General features: G+C 38.9%; 5 protein-coding genes across 9 annotated transcripts in view; 2 read left to right on the top strand and 3 right to left on the bottom strand.

Moving 5' to 3' along the window:
• The window catches only part of LOC104704582 (ABC transporter C family member 3), a 14,422-nt gene extending 12,938 nt beyond the window's left edge, over positions 1–1,484 (top strand). For both annotated transcript variants that reach the window (XM_019245917.1, XM_019245919.1), the window contains exons 7-10: positions 8–253; positions 359–664; positions 749–1,052; positions 1,157–1,484. In XM_019245917.1, coding sequence (XP_019101462.1) covers positions 8–253; positions 359–664; positions 749–1,052; positions 1,157–1,266 — 966 coding nt within the window. In that variant the 3' untranslated portion in view covers positions 1,267–1,484. The remainder of the gene's footprint in view (positions 1–7; positions 254–358; positions 665–748; positions 1,053–1,156) is intronic.
• LOC109133122 lies at positions 1,397–1,910 on the bottom strand. The gene is given in 4 exon segments (XM_019246049.1): positions 1,397–1,743; positions 1,746–1,832; positions 1,835–1,876; positions 1,878–1,910. Coding segments are annotated over 4 exon segments (345 nt in total). The 3' UTR covers positions 1,397–1,560.
• Positions 1,686–5,694, top strand: LOC104777393 (putative DUF21 domain-containing protein At3g13070, chloroplastic). Its single transcript, XM_010501640.2, has 14 exons — positions 1,686–2,550; positions 2,633–2,730; positions 2,817–2,910; positions 3,062–3,139; positions 3,301–3,404; positions 3,560–3,641; positions 3,719–3,858; positions 3,941–4,019; positions 4,122–4,185; positions 4,365–4,456; positions 4,551–4,616; positions 4,762–4,878; positions 5,050–5,229; positions 5,318–5,694. Exons 1-14 carry the CDS (start codon positions 1,984–1,986, stop codon positions 5,537–5,539), a joined length of 1,983 nt encoding a protein of 660 aa, XP_010499942.1. The 5' UTR covers positions 1,686–1,983; the 3' UTR covers positions 5,540–5,694.
• LOC104777378 (protein STRUBBELIG-RECEPTOR FAMILY 4-like) lies at positions 5,954–9,729 on the bottom strand. 2 transcript variants are annotated; one of them, XM_010501619.1, is made up of 15 exons: positions 9,424–9,729; positions 9,176–9,308; positions 9,019–9,090; positions 8,851–8,916; positions 8,696–8,767; positions 8,545–8,616; positions 8,401–8,472; positions 8,240–8,308; positions 8,083–8,148; positions 7,401–7,998; positions 7,044–7,315; positions 6,838–6,958; positions 6,614–6,750; positions 6,370–6,526; positions 5,954–6,282 (listed from the first exon to the last, which is right to left on the bottom strand). In XM_010501619.1, the coding sequence occupies exons 1-15, from the start codon at positions 9,515–9,517 to the stop codon at positions 6,220–6,222; spliced, it is 2,064 nt and encodes a 687-aa protein (XP_010499921.1). In that variant the 5' UTR covers positions 9,518–9,729; the 3' UTR covers positions 5,954–6,219. The 2 variants fall into 2 exon arrangements, with proteins under 2 accessions (XP_010499921.1, XP_019101475.1); XM_019245930.1 differs by lacking the exons at positions 8,696–8,767; positions 8,851–8,916.
• LOC104777356 (stAR-related lipid transfer protein 7, mitochondrial) lies at positions 9,730–12,503 on the bottom strand. Of its 3 annotated transcripts, none has more exons than XM_010501595.1 (7): positions 12,088–12,503; positions 11,747–11,891; positions 11,401–11,661; positions 11,094–11,193; positions 10,754–10,950; positions 10,317–10,602; positions 9,730–9,881 (listed from the first exon to the last, which is right to left on the bottom strand). In XM_010501595.1, the coding sequence occupies exons 1-7, from the start codon at positions 12,324–12,326 to the stop codon at positions 9,763–9,765; spliced, it is 1,347 nt and encodes a 448-aa protein (XP_010499897.1). In that variant the 5' UTR covers positions 12,327–12,503; the 3' UTR covers positions 9,730–9,762. The 3 variants fall into 3 exon arrangements, with proteins under 3 accessions (XP_010499897.1, XP_010499904.1, XP_010499909.1); XM_010501602.1 differs by having other exon boundaries at positions 11,112–11,193; XM_010501607.2 differs by lacking the exon at positions 9,730–9,881 and having other exon boundaries at positions 10,019–10,602.

Here is a 13,178-nt window from a genome sequence, read left to right as displayed (position 1 = left end):
TTTCTTGGTCTCCATACCTACTGGAGTGATTGATCCAAGTCTCGCGGGATTAGCAGTGACTTATGGACTCAATTTGAATACCCTCCAAGCTTGGCTGATCTGGACTCTCTGTGGACTTGAGAACAAAATCATATCGGTAGAGAGGATTCTTCAGTATGCAAGTGTTCCCAGTGAACCACCTCTTGTGATAGAATCAAACCGACCAGAGCAATCATGGCCGTCACGTGGTGAAGTTGATATCCGTGATCTTCAGGTATTGATCTACTATACCTTGCTCCTATTATGATTACGTGTTATAGTTCTCGCACTTGTTTCATTTTCCATCTTAACCGTTTGGAAAATTTTGACACATTGTTAGGTCCGATATGCTCCACATATGCCTCTTGTGTTGCGAGGAATAACATGCACATTCAAAGGAGGTTTAAGAACAGGAATTGTTGGAAGGACAGGAAGTGGGAAATCGACTTTGATACAAACTCTGTTCCGCATTGTAGAACCTTCAGCTGGAGAAATCAGGATAGATGGAGTGAATATTTTGAACATTGGGTTGCATGACTTGCGTTTAAGACTAAGTATTATACCTCAAGATCCAACCATGTTTGAAGGAACAGTGAGAAGTAACTTAGACCCTCTTGAAGAGTACACAGATGATCAAATCTGGGAGGTGGGTTGGTTTAATTTGCATTCTTATTTCTTTATCTAGTTTAAACAATGTTCAGTCTTGACTAAAGTTTTCACTGTGTTTTAGGCTCTTGACAAGTGCCAACTAGGAGACGAGGTGAGGAAAAAGGAACAAAAGCTCGACTCATCTGTGAGCGAGAATGGAGAGAATTGGAGTATGGGTCAGAGGCAACTAGTGTGTCTCGGGAGAGTTCTTCTGAAGAGAAGCAAAATCTTGGTGCTTGATGAAGCCACTGCTTCTGTTGACACTGCAACTGACAATCTGATTCAGAAAACTTTAAGAGAACACTTCTCAGACTGTACAGTGATAACCATTGCACACAGGATATCTTCAGTTATTGACAGCGACATGGTTCTGCTTCTAAGCAATGGTTAGTCTGAAAATAAAATAAAAAAACTCAAATTCATTCTCGATTGAACATGTGTGCAGATGAATCATTCATTGAGGTATATCTTGTTTTTTTTGTGTGGGCAGGGAGCATTGAGGAGTATGACACGCCAGTAAGACTGTTGGAGGATAAGTCTTCATCTTTTTCTAAACTCGTGGCTGAGTATACTACAAGATCTAGTTCCAGTTTCGAGTGAAGCTAGAAACATTTATTTTCTTGGTGATGATGATGATGAAAAAAAAGCCTTAGGAAGTCTGAATCTGGTTCAACTGCTTCACTAGCTGGATTCTGATTGACAAGAAGAAAGACTTATTTTGTTAAGAGCATTTTTGTTCGTAGTTACCTTATATAGCTTGTAATGATATGATTCGACATCGCTACATTCAAATTAATAAAAAGATGTTCATTCATAAACGTTGAAGAGCGAACCGGGTTAGTTTATTAAAATCAAAATCTTGGGTCTAGGAACAAACCGGACCGGTTCAGTAAGCTATATTTGCGTGGTTGCCTGGTAGGTGGATGCGACAGGGGTATTAAAGTCATTTAACCATATCTGGCTGCCACTTGCAGACGAGTTTGGTCTGAGGAAAAACAAACTCGACGGAGTAAAGAAAGGCTGCGCCTTTTAGCTCCGCAACATCACCATTTACGGCTTCTCGCTGCCGGAGGGGGTCTCCCCATCTTTAAGCTATGAACCCTAGTTCTCATTCTCAAACTCACCATTTTACTTTAACTAAACAGATAACTATCCTTTTAGTCTACACCAATTTTAGACGCTTCTGAGCATTTCGAGAGACATTGACTTGGATTAAAAGGAGGAGCCGTCTTATCTTTCCTCATACTTTCAGCTCGGGGATTCTGTTTTTGTTTTTGTTTTCTCTAGGGTATTTTTTGGTTTATCAATCAGATTCTTATGACGGGCATGGCACTTGAGTTATCTGTTCTGGGTCGATCTGTCATTGACACAAAAGCTTTAAATTTGAAGAGATATGGTCAAAAATCGAAGCTTTCAGGAAGACTTCTCCCGAGAGCTGAGCTGAAATGCCCTGTGGTGTTGAGTTCGTTTAGAAACTCCAATTTGAGTTTTAGATTCCGACGAAGTTGTGAATTTAGCTACAGAAGTCGCTTTATGCTGTTTAGCTCGAGTCAGTGTCACGATGGTAGTCAACAGAATTCCGATTCTGGCGAGAAGGAGCTGGAGTCGATTAAGGTTTTGCTGAAACGTGGAATTGTTCTAGGAGCTGTAGTGTGTGGAGTTTTCTTGTATCGATGCCCAAAAGTTTTAGCATCGGCTGGTGTTGTGGAAGCAGGCTATGAAGTATTTGGTCAGAGTGTAGTCTTGTTTAAGAATGCTTTGCCTAAAATTTACCAGGTTCTTAAGGTTCTTAGAGAGCAAGGTCTTATATTGGCTGCGCTGCTCAGTCTCTCTGCATTCTTCTCTATGGCTGAGACCTCCATTACCACTTTGTGGCCGTGGAAGGTAATTTCATATTGTTTTTTTCTAATTTTGTTTGATCTGATTGTGTTTGAAATATTGCTGTTTTATGTTTGGTTCATCTCAGGTGCGTGAGTTGGCTGAGAAAGAACCAGAGAATGGTGTATTCAGAATGCTCCGGAGTGATGTTACCAGATTCTTGACCACAATACTTATTGGAACAACGTACTACCTTTTTTCTATATGCAATTTGTCTTTAGAGGATTGCTTTAAATTTTGTCTCTTATCTTAGGTCTTGTGGTTGGTCTTAGTGTTGTAAATATTGCGGCAACTGCCCTGGTCACTGAAGCGGCAACAGCTATATTTGGGGAAGCTGGTGTTAGTGCAGCCACTGGATTGATGACAGTAAGTATAATTGTTTCAACACTTTCCATACCTGTAAACTTTCAAATTCTTCTCTTTGGTTCAGTACAATGCCTCTTTTGTTTCTGTACGGTTATTCTTTGATCAGTATTGTTGCTTCCTAAGGATTTTTCATTCTTGAATTACTGTATAGGTGGCTATTTTACTCTTGACTGAGATTACTCCAAAAAGTGTTGCTGTCCACAATGCTCAAGAAGTTGCAAGGATTGTGGTAAGTTTATACGAATTGGCATTGGTTCACTTAATATATGTGGATACTCATTGGCTTTGCTCACTGTGACCATTCTGATAGGAAATAGCTTTATTGTTCAAATATCTCATATGTGGGTAGTAAAAAGGAATACATGATTTATGTTGTCTGACTGTGCATAGGTCAGGCCAGTGGCGTGGCTTTCCTTAGTATTATATCCTGTGGGAAGAATTGTCACATATCTGTCAATGGGAATACTGAAAATTCTTGGTTTGAAAGGACGGAGGTATGCATCAGCCTAGACTTGTTTTAGTATCTCTTATAGTTTTTGGCTTGCCTGAGAAGAATACTTGATTCGGTTTTACTGGATTGTCATGCCTTATTCTTTGTTAAAATTTAGCGACTCGTAGTCATAATCCCTTGGCTTCTTGATTTTCTCAGCGAACCATATGTTACTGAAGATGAGTTGAAACTGATGCTACGAGGTGCAGAATTAAGTGGCGCCATTGAAGAAGAGGAGCAGGTATGAGTTTTGTAATGTATTAGTTTTAAGTTTAAAATCTATACATTCTTATGTTTATCCTAATGATTGCCCTGCAGGATATGATTGAAAATGTGCTGGAGATAAAGGATACCCATGTCCGAGAGGTGATGACTCCTCTTGTTGATGTAGTTGCTATTGACGCCAGTGGCAGTCTAGTTGATTTCCATAGTATGTGGGTGACCCATCAGTACTCAAGGTAAAGAAATTTTCGAAGCCTTCATATTCTTTTTGAAGCCATTTCCCTTGGGACTACTCATCACGCTCATGTTTTCTTGCAGGGTGCCTGTTTTTGAGCAGCGTATAGATAACATCGTGGGAATCGCATATGCTATGGATCTCCTAGATTATGTTCAAAAGGTTTGACGGTTTCATTTTCTGTTACTTCCTTCCAGTATTTCATAGGGTTTCTTTCTGTTAGTCGTGTTGTTTAGAATGATATATCTTGTGTTGATTTTGAAGGGTGATCTGCTAGAAAGTACTTCTGTTGGGGACATGGCACATAAACCTGCATACTTCGTCCCTGGTAATCATCAATGTGTTTGCTTTTGCATTTGAAACCGAGCCCCTAGGCATTTTATTGCTTCGGATTTTCTCCATTCCGTTTAAATTATATTGTTATATTTACCGACGTTAAACACTAATTCTTTACATCCAATTATTTCACAGAGAAGAAAATCTAATGATATATGTTACACTTTGCAGATTCAATGTCTGTTTGGAATCTTCTTAGAGAATTTCGCATAAGAAAGGTTCACATGGCAGTTGTCCTTAACGAATATGGTGGAACCATTGGAGTATGTGCTGCTCCTTTTTGATCTCTTCTTTTATACTTCTCTGCTCTCTCTTCCACAAGTAGTTGATCTTTCTCCTATCAATTTGCTTCTGCAGATAGTAACTCTTGAAGATGTGGTCGAAGAGATTGTTGGTGAAATATTTGATGAAAATGATTCAAAAGTAAATGTCCTAGTTTCAATTCTGTTAGAAAACCATCCTAGACCTGTTAATATGATTAACCTATCTTACATAACTTATTTCCCCATTGGTGAGGTTCTATTCCGTTACTTAATTTCTGGCCTCCATGATTTTGGCTCATCAATAGGAGGAGATTCAGAAGAAAACAGGGTATATCGTCATGAGAGATGAGGGGATATATGATGTTGATGCTAATACATCGATTGACCAGCTATCTGAAGAACTGAATATGAAAATGCCAGAGGTAATGTAATTTTTAAGCAGTGTCTTTGATACCCCTTTATTGCGTCACTTTGGAAACAGAACAACATCTTTAAGGTTACTTGTATGTAGACAAGCTTTTATTTAGGCCCTCTGAACATGTTATGTCTCTTTAAAAGTTGAAACCCACAATGTTTGTTCATTTGGGAAGCAGGGCATTCAGTACGAGACAGTCTCAGGATTTGTGTGCGAGGCCTTTGGGTATATCCCAAAAACTGGAGAAAGTGTAAAGGTTGTTCTTGAAAAGGAAAGCTGGGAAGAGGATAATGAAGAAGAGGAAGGTAAACAGGAGAGGCAAGAGACAAAGGAAAAGCACCAAATTTATAGAGTAGAGGTATTGAGTGGCTCATTATCATTTCTGACATAAATCATTAATCAACCTCCAATGTTTTGAACTAATTAAGGTCTTTTGCCGTGAGCAGATACTAGCAGGAAATGCAAGAAAAGTTAGTGCTGTCCGCTTTGAAAGAGTGAACGATATGGATCAAGTGTCGGAGGCAAAAGATGTAAAAAGCATGGTTCCTAAATTTGTAAGGAAATGGAGTAGCGAAGAGGATGATGGGAACTTGTCTGATGAAGACCAACCCGAGAATGCTGTCTTAGATGAACATGTATTGGCTGATAACAGCAAGAAACAGCAATGACACTGAGACACAGTTCCAATTTTTTCTTTAAGCTGCATTTTTTTTCAATTCTTCTTTGAAAAGGAAAGAAGTAAAGCTCACAAATACAGGAAGCTTTCTTCTTAGCTTAATGTAATAATCAGAATGGATAAAAATAAGAAATTCATGTTAGGTAATACCTATACAAGAAAAATAACTCACAAACGAATCAGGAGAAATATGAAACTAGTGATTAGGCTACATTTAATTTTTAATTCGGTTTACGAACAGATGGGAGATGATGACTCTGTTTCCGAAAACAGAGCTTTCTGCTTGATTTTCTATTCACATCTTCCCTGGATTTGATTTGTGTGTTTGTAGATGATGAATTGTATGCAAGAAAGCGTGTTATATGTCTTATGTATTGTTCTATGACACTGCTAGTTTTCTTGTTCCTTTTCTCAATGATTAAAAGATTAATCTAAATGTTAAGACATGATATGAAACAAAAACCCAAATACTAGAATCTCTGTCTCTCTTTTCATCCACCATCTTTACCACCTATCTCTCTCTCTCTCTATACAAACCTGAATCCAATAGCTTTTGAGTTCCTACTCGAGTTGGCTCAGAAGTTTATCTGGTTTTTAGCCTCAAATCTCCAAAAGAGTTATTCTTCTTCCTTGAATACATTCAAGCACATCAATATAACTTGAGGCAGTAGACTACACTAGCCTCTTCAGTGCCTCCACCACATTTGACACTGGAGGCCGAAGCCCAGGCTCCGTCTGAAAAAAAAGTAATAACAATCCAACTTTCACAAACCTTGAACCTTAAAACTCTAAATGAACATAATAACACGGTAGAGAGGATACCATTACGCAGATTGAAACAATATCCGCAAATGCCGATACAGATTCTGGAGCGTAGAGTCCGCACAGCGCAGGATCCGCCATTTCCACCAGACTATCCATGTCCTTAAGTTGCGGCTTTGCCCAACGAACTAGAGACTGTTCTGGTTTTGGCCTATCACTGTAGATCAGAGGCAAGCAAAGACCATTTCAGATACTGGTATAGTTTTGAGAATTATATCAGAGACTACTGTTTTGATCATTGAACCTGTCATAAGGCGTTCGACCAGTTAGCAGCTCCAGCATCACCACACCAAAGCTGTAAACATCACTCTTTAGTGTGTAAGCCGAGGGATCTGCGCATTCTGGAGCATTGTATCCAACTCCAAGATTCTGACTTATGCGCTGCAATTTCAAGAAAGAAACATTTAACTACAGACATATGGGAAACAACTCTGTATCTCATCAGTACTAAAGTTCAAAGAGGCTCACGTGGTGAAAGTTTGCCAAGCCATAGTCTGAGAGGTGAGGATTTAGCTCACTGTCGAGTAAAATGTTCGATGACTTGATGTTTTTGTGAACTAGCGGAGGCGAACATGCTTCATGAAGGTACCTAACAAAAGAAAGTTTCTTGTCAGAAAATAAAACGAAAAGTTAGAGCAGCTAATACATATAGCTAGATGATTTTAACTAATTACTCTATAGCTTGCGCAGTTCCAAGAGCGATTCGGATTCTGGTGTTCCAAGTTAATGGTTTGCTAAAATCATCAGAGAGGTGAAGAAATCTGTGAAGTGATCCACTTGTGAAATACGTATAAACAAGCATATTCCTTCCTTGTTCTGAACAATAACCCACGAGTTCTGCCATATTCGGGTGGTGAATACTCGAAATACTCGACACTATGTGTGAAAACTCTTCCGGATTTCCTTTTCCTAACAGCGAAGAATCAATCTCTTTGACTGCAAATTTCTGTTAAATAAAGAAAGAGAACTGAAGGAAGTTTCTTGAGAAGAAGAATAGAGAGAAAAGTGGAAAGAAAGAAGGAAAAACAAACCCTTCCATCCTGATATTTAGCTTTGTAAACACGTCCAATGGTTCCTTCACCAAGAAGGCGATTGGGTGAGAAACCAGATGCGGAGTTCTGCAAATCCGTTAGCGTAAACGCTTTCACACCGCGTGTGTCAGGGGATTCTTCAAGGTTGGAGAAACGATCAGGAGTTGCAACGACTTGAGTAGAAGGTATGAGATGAAAAGTAGGAGAATTCTTGAAACTGACAGAAGAAGTTCTTTTAACAGAAGCCTTTGTCTCAATTGAAGTGTTGGAATCAACCGTCTTCTGGCCTCTGAATTCATCCATATTATCGAACTGAAGCATCTGAGAGGGTTGTGGTGTGAAGAGTGGCTTGCTTCGGTTGGTTCCTCCTTTCTCTTCGTCGAAAAAGTGAGAAGAAAGCTGAGCGTTCTTTCTTCGAGTTAACAATGCAATCACTCCTGCAAAGAGAATGAGTCCACCTATACAAGACACCGCTATTATAACTCCAGTGATCAGAGCCTTGCTGATTCCTCCACTGCCTCCTGAGTTTCTGTCTATGTGACGGGTTCCGGGAGGTGGTGATGGAGCTCTACTGGTTGACCACTTGTTTCCTCCAGTTCTGACCAAAGAAATTAAAGAAAACAATATCAATGCTTTTGCATCTTTTCTTTGTTTTCAAGAGAGAATGAGAGATAAAACTTACTCAAGATTTCCAATGTTCTTCAGCTCGTTTGGGATCCAACCAGTAAATTGATTGTTTGCAACGTTTCTGTCATCGCAAGATTCATAAGCAACCATTAATCAAAGAAATATATAATTTCAAGGATAGAAACTCTGTTTTTAGCCTGCAAGATACTTACACATCATCAATCTGAGGGAGGTCCCTGAGAGCATTTATAGAGCCTTTGAATTGGTTGTCTTGCAAGTGTCTGAAAGTAGAGGGTTATAGATGGGGCAATGTGAGTAAAAAAACAAAGGAGTTAGAATTTAACAACTACTTAAAAGTGCATTCTTCTCTTACACTGTTTTAAGGCCTGTTAGATTGGCAAAACTCTGCGGTAGTTTTCCCGTGAGTTGATTGGAAGACAGATCACTGCAAAAAAATACTTGATGAAGTTTATGACATCTGACCAAATTAGCTGTAAGATAAACGTAAATGGCTTACATTGTTTCAAGCTTTGGAAGCTTCTGAAACATATCGCTCAGTTCACCATTGAGGTTGTTACGACCAAGGTTTCTGAGCAAATCAAAACAAGAACGGGTATGAAGAAAACACTGATATGTGGGAAAATAAAATGCAAAGGGTCTTGGCTTACAGGTAAGTGAGGTCGTTCATGAGAGATACCGAGTATGGCACATTACCGTTGAAGTCATTCTCCGAGCCATCTCTGCATTATTTAAGTAAAGCTCAACACATTGAAACTGTGTAGTAAAGATCAATATCATGGCATTGTAATTGGAAGATACATACAGGTAAGTAAGCTTATCAGGAAGCTGGTACGGTAAGTTTCCGTTAAGATTGTTCTTGCTTACATCACTGTTACAATGACAAAACAGAACATGTAGCTTAATATCAACCTGAACCTGATCAAGAAGTAAAGATTAAGGAAATGTATTGAAAAAGTGGGAAAATTCTCACAGGTAAGTGAGTGATTTCAAGTTTGCAAGCTGATAACCTAAAGATCCACTGAGTCCACGTCCAGATACTTTTCTACAAAAAACAAAATAAAACAAAATAATAATCAGAATCGATGAAGCGAAAAACCATTGATGAGATAGGCGAGCAAGTAACAAACATTTCAGTAACCGATGAGCCCTTGCAAGTAATGCCATCCCATGAGTCACCACAAGGATTGCCTCCGCTCGAAGACCAGCCTTTGAGTTTTGATGGAGAGTTCATGCTCTTAAAGGCGTCATTAAGAGCCGATACTACAAAAATCCATAAAAGATCAGGCAGGAAGAGCCAAAGATGAAATTTTATAACCACCTCTCTGATTCCAAGATCGGATCACAACTATTTGAATGATTGAATAACAATACTCACCGTCTTGGCTATCGGTTTTTGCAAGAACAAGGGAGGTGAAGATTCCGAAACAAGCAATGAAGAAAAGTATGACCAGCTGCAGATTGGGCGCCATGATTGACACTTTTGAGCTCAGAAATGAAAATCTGTGAAAATGTAAAAAAGATGATCCAAAGAGAAACCCAGGGCTGGTTCCGGGTTTCCTTGGGGGCAAAGGAAACACACGAAAGCCGAAGGAGAGGAAAGAAAGATGAAGGTCATGAAAGAAGAAAACTAATTTGGAAATGGTGTGGCAGTAACCAAAAATGGCAAATTCAGTTTCTTCTGTTTTTTTTTTTTTCTTTTCTTTTTTGAATGACGTTATTGAGTGAAAGGGCGTATAAATCTGGACGTGTGAATAGAGAAATGTACAGCTAAAATTGAAGCAGACACCGAAACATTAGGAGAGAGACCACAACTGTGTCCAAAGTCCGATCTAACTGCAAAACACACATAAACAAAGTTTGTTTCAAGGTCTATTCAAGCATACGTGTGAACCATCAAAACAAACGAAAAGACACCATTTTGTTTCCCGCAGAAACTGGGAGAAATAACATTTAATTTGTCTGGAATTTGGTAAGAAAAAACAAGATCTTGTCCGAATATATATTTTTCTTGGCCACATATCCTTAGGCTTGACTGCGTAAAATACAACTTTTTTACATTCACATTTAAGCCATAAATATAGTCGTCCAGGAGACGTATACAAAACTTTGAAGACCCAGAGGTCATGAGATCAGAGCCATTGCAGAAATAGAAGTTTTCTATGACAGTATTCACATATTTAATAGACACTCCCCCTATCACACAAGCTTAATCTAAGCTTAGAAGTTGCGAAGTTTCATCAAAACACATTCTATGCATGAGTTAAATACCAGCATTTTGGGTGGTTTGGCTCAGTGGAGCTCCACGCTTTCTCATCTTCGACAAGAAGTAAGCCAGGGCAACCTTTGCACCTAAGGCAGAGTGACCACGAGACAGACAGATTGCACCACCAACTGCACCGCCCACAAGTAACATACTGTTTGCTATCAATTTCTTTGAAGGCTTTCTCAACAGTTTCTTCCGTTTGGCTCCTTCACCTGTGTGCAGACCACTAGTAGTAGTAGTTCCCAAGGAGTTTGTGATGTCACTTGTCTGACTTTCTAACTCCGATGGAATCTGTGGGATAACACAAGGGTGATGACGGCATATTCAGTTTCAGAAAACCAAATTTAAGATTTTATAAACACATATTTTTGCAGTGCACAAACTTCCAGCACTTGACCAGAAATCTGAACTCAGATCAAATTAACACCCACTAACATCTAACCTTTTTCATTAAGCTGACAGCAGATAAAGTTGGGCCTTGGGGTTGATGACTGGTTGCAATGAATTTACGAAGTGCATTTTCCATCTTACAAACGTAACTCCATATGCCTCTTGAGAAAGCAAGCTTTGCCATCTCAACATTTAATCCCGCATCTTCCTGGTGAAACATGTGTATCTCACAAGCGTTCCTGCCAGGAACTGCAGCAAGTTTAAGTTATGCATATACAGTGTGGAGGAATGAAAAACCTTATACACCACTGATAAAATCTCTTATTACAGAGATTTGTATTACTGATGAGACATCAAGAGAAGCTATAGTTGAAATATAGATGATGACAAACCTGACAAAAAACACTTGCCTTTCCTGATTCGCCAACCAGATCTGAAGTAACTTACACGTACATACTTCCTCTGTTGCGGCACCATATTGTGATCACACTCCTGATAATAACCAAAGAGCCAGAAATAATGGGTTAAGTGGCAAAGCCAATAACAGATAATATATGAAATGGTCCAGGTCTGTGATGTCTAGCATATACAAGAAGTACTTAGCAAATTGAAGAGGAGTACATAGGTGCAAATGAATAATGTAAAAACAGGTAATTTAGAATTAGTTTGTTTCAATAGCAATGTTTTAGTTAATTATACCTTGATGAAACAGTAAAACTCATCCTTCCCTTCCCACAATCTCCAAGCTAATACATACTCTCTTGGTGTCAACAAGGGAAACTTTTTTATAGTGCGGCCAATCTCAATTCCGCTAGTACTATCAACCTGCAATTGCACATGCTCGACCACAGTTTTATCCCATTGTGCCCTGTACTCATTATCCATGTAAAAGTCCCTCAAAACCTCCGGCGAGCAGTCCTCAAACACCGTAGTACTTAGGTACTTCACAGGACCACCATCCTACAAGAAACCAAAAAATTCAACTCAGTTATCAGAGAAAACAAAATCTTACTCTACACTCAAAGGTTGAAGCTTTGCTATTTACTTTTGGTTTGCAGCATTTAGCAGTGTATGACACGCGAGGGTTGCTTTTCTGAATAACATCTTCCCAAATCTCAGCATCTTCATTTCTTTCCCCCAATTTCTCAATCAGTCCCTTAAGATCTTCATCAGAAACAAGTGTCGAGATCCTGCAAAACAATATAGTCCATAAATGAATAAGATCATAGACGATTACAACTCAAATCATACAAGGCACACAGTAAAGGAGAAGAGACTAAAGTTTATAAATTTACTCAGCAGAAAGAAAAAAAGGAACCAAATTGCGAAAGTCCTAACACAGAACAAGAGATGACAAGAAAGATTAAAACAAAAAAAACCCTTTACCTTGATTGGGAGTTGTGAGATTGAGAAATCGAGACGGCTGGGGAAGAAGAAGAAGAAGAAGAAGAGGCATGACTAAAGAATCGAAATTTCCGGGAAACGAGAACTTGGTAAAGAAGAATGAAGACAAGAGCGAGCACGGTAGCCGAGCAATAACAAAAGCCTCCATCAGCTCGCCGGAAAAATTTATCGGAAGAGGAGATAAACTGAGCAAACGTCGATAAGGTATCGCCACTATTCATCGTTTTCCCTGAGCAAAAACCCTCACTGGAGATCGGTCGGTCCGTCCTATCAAATGGCTTCAAGACGTTTGTATATATTCGCGCGTGGACTAGGACTAGGACTAGGACTAGGACTAGGATTAGGACTAGTCTGGTTCTTGTAGACAACAACCAATCTCAAGGGTTAGAGAATATGACCTCTTCTTAACTTTTGTTCTCTTTTGTTTTTCTTTTTGGGCCTTTTATGTTTTTGTTGTTATAATTTAGCCCCTTTTATTTTTAATGTTTAATTTGGGCCCTCTTGCGTGAACCAATGGGCTACTTCTTCTAAACCATTTTCACGAAGGTTTACAAAAAAAACGTTAGTACGTAGATCAGATCTGTGCACAGGTCAGGTTTAGACCCGATTAGATCTAGAAACAGGGCAAAATAGACTAAAGTAAATTACATAGACACACGACACACACGGCTTGAGCATTATAGAGATCTCGGGGCAAAAAACAGAACAGAACATCTATTACACATAAAAAAAAAGTTGTTCACAAAAGTATAGCAAAAAATAAAAGAACGTTTACAAAAAGAAAGCAACAACAATATCATTTTGCAATTTTTCCTCCAACAGATGTAAATAAACAGTCTCACAAAAAAGATAAATTTCCAGTGTGCTTTCCTTTCCTTGCTTTTCTTGTAATTTTGTGCTCTCTTCTGCTTCTAGCTGGCCTTGTAAGCTTGTTTTATCCTTTCCATCTCCATATATGTAAACTTTCACATCTTTTCACACTTGAAAAAAAAAACAGAAGCCAATACTCATTCTTGAAAGATATAAAGGATCACAAAATCCTATTTTTACGAGTTTTAGTCGATGCAAAATCA

The sequence above is a fragment of the Camelina sativa genome, chromosome 1 (assembly GCF_000633955.1).
Source record: "Camelina sativa cultivar DH55 chromosome 1, Cs, whole genome shotgun sequence".
NCBI lineage: Eukaryota > Viridiplantae > Streptophyta > Magnoliopsida > Brassicales > Brassicaceae > Camelina > Camelina sativa.
The sequence above is the reverse complement of the archived record's forward strand: the minus strand, read 5'-3'. Positions and strand labels throughout refer to the sequence as shown.

Bases quoted from the DNA above. Each gene is read 5' to 3' on its own strand.
- LOC104777393 (XM_010501640.2), top strand. From the start codon at position 1,984: ATGACGGGCATGGCACTTGAGTTATCTGTTCTGGGTCGATCTGTCATT. The intron at 2,731-2,816 runs GTACTACCTTTT...GGTTGGTCTTAG, and splicing joins ACAATACTTATTGGAACAAC to TGTTGTAAATATTGCGGCAA. The intron at 3,405-3,559 runs GTATGCATCAGC...TGATTTTCTCAG, and splicing joins CTTGGTTTGAAAGGACGGAG to CGAACCATATGTTACTGAAG.
- LOC104777378 (XM_010501619.1), bottom strand. From the start codon at position 9,517: ATGGCGCCCAATCTGCAGCTGGTCATACTTTTCTTCATTGCTTGTTTC. The intron at 8,917-9,018 runs GTGAGAATTTTC...TCATTGTAACAG, and splicing joins TTGAAATCACTCACTTACCT to TGATGTAAGCAAGAACAATC. The intron at 6,959-7,043 runs GTAATTAGTTAA...TTCTTTTGTTAG, and splicing joins GGAACTGCGCAAGCTATAGA to GTACCTTCATGAAGCATGTT.
- LOC104777356 (XM_010501595.1), bottom strand. From the start codon at position 12,326: ATGAATAGTGGCGATACCTTATCGACGTTTGCTCAGTTTATCTCCTCT. The intron at 11,662-11,746 runs GTAAATAGCAAA...GGTTTCTTGTAG, and splicing joins CTAAATGCTGCAAACCAAAA to GATGGTGGTCCTGTGAAGTA. The intron at 10,951-11,093 runs GTTTGTCATCAT...AACTTGCTGCAG, and splicing joins AGGCAAGTGTTTTTTGTCAG to TTCCTGGCAGGAACGCTTGT.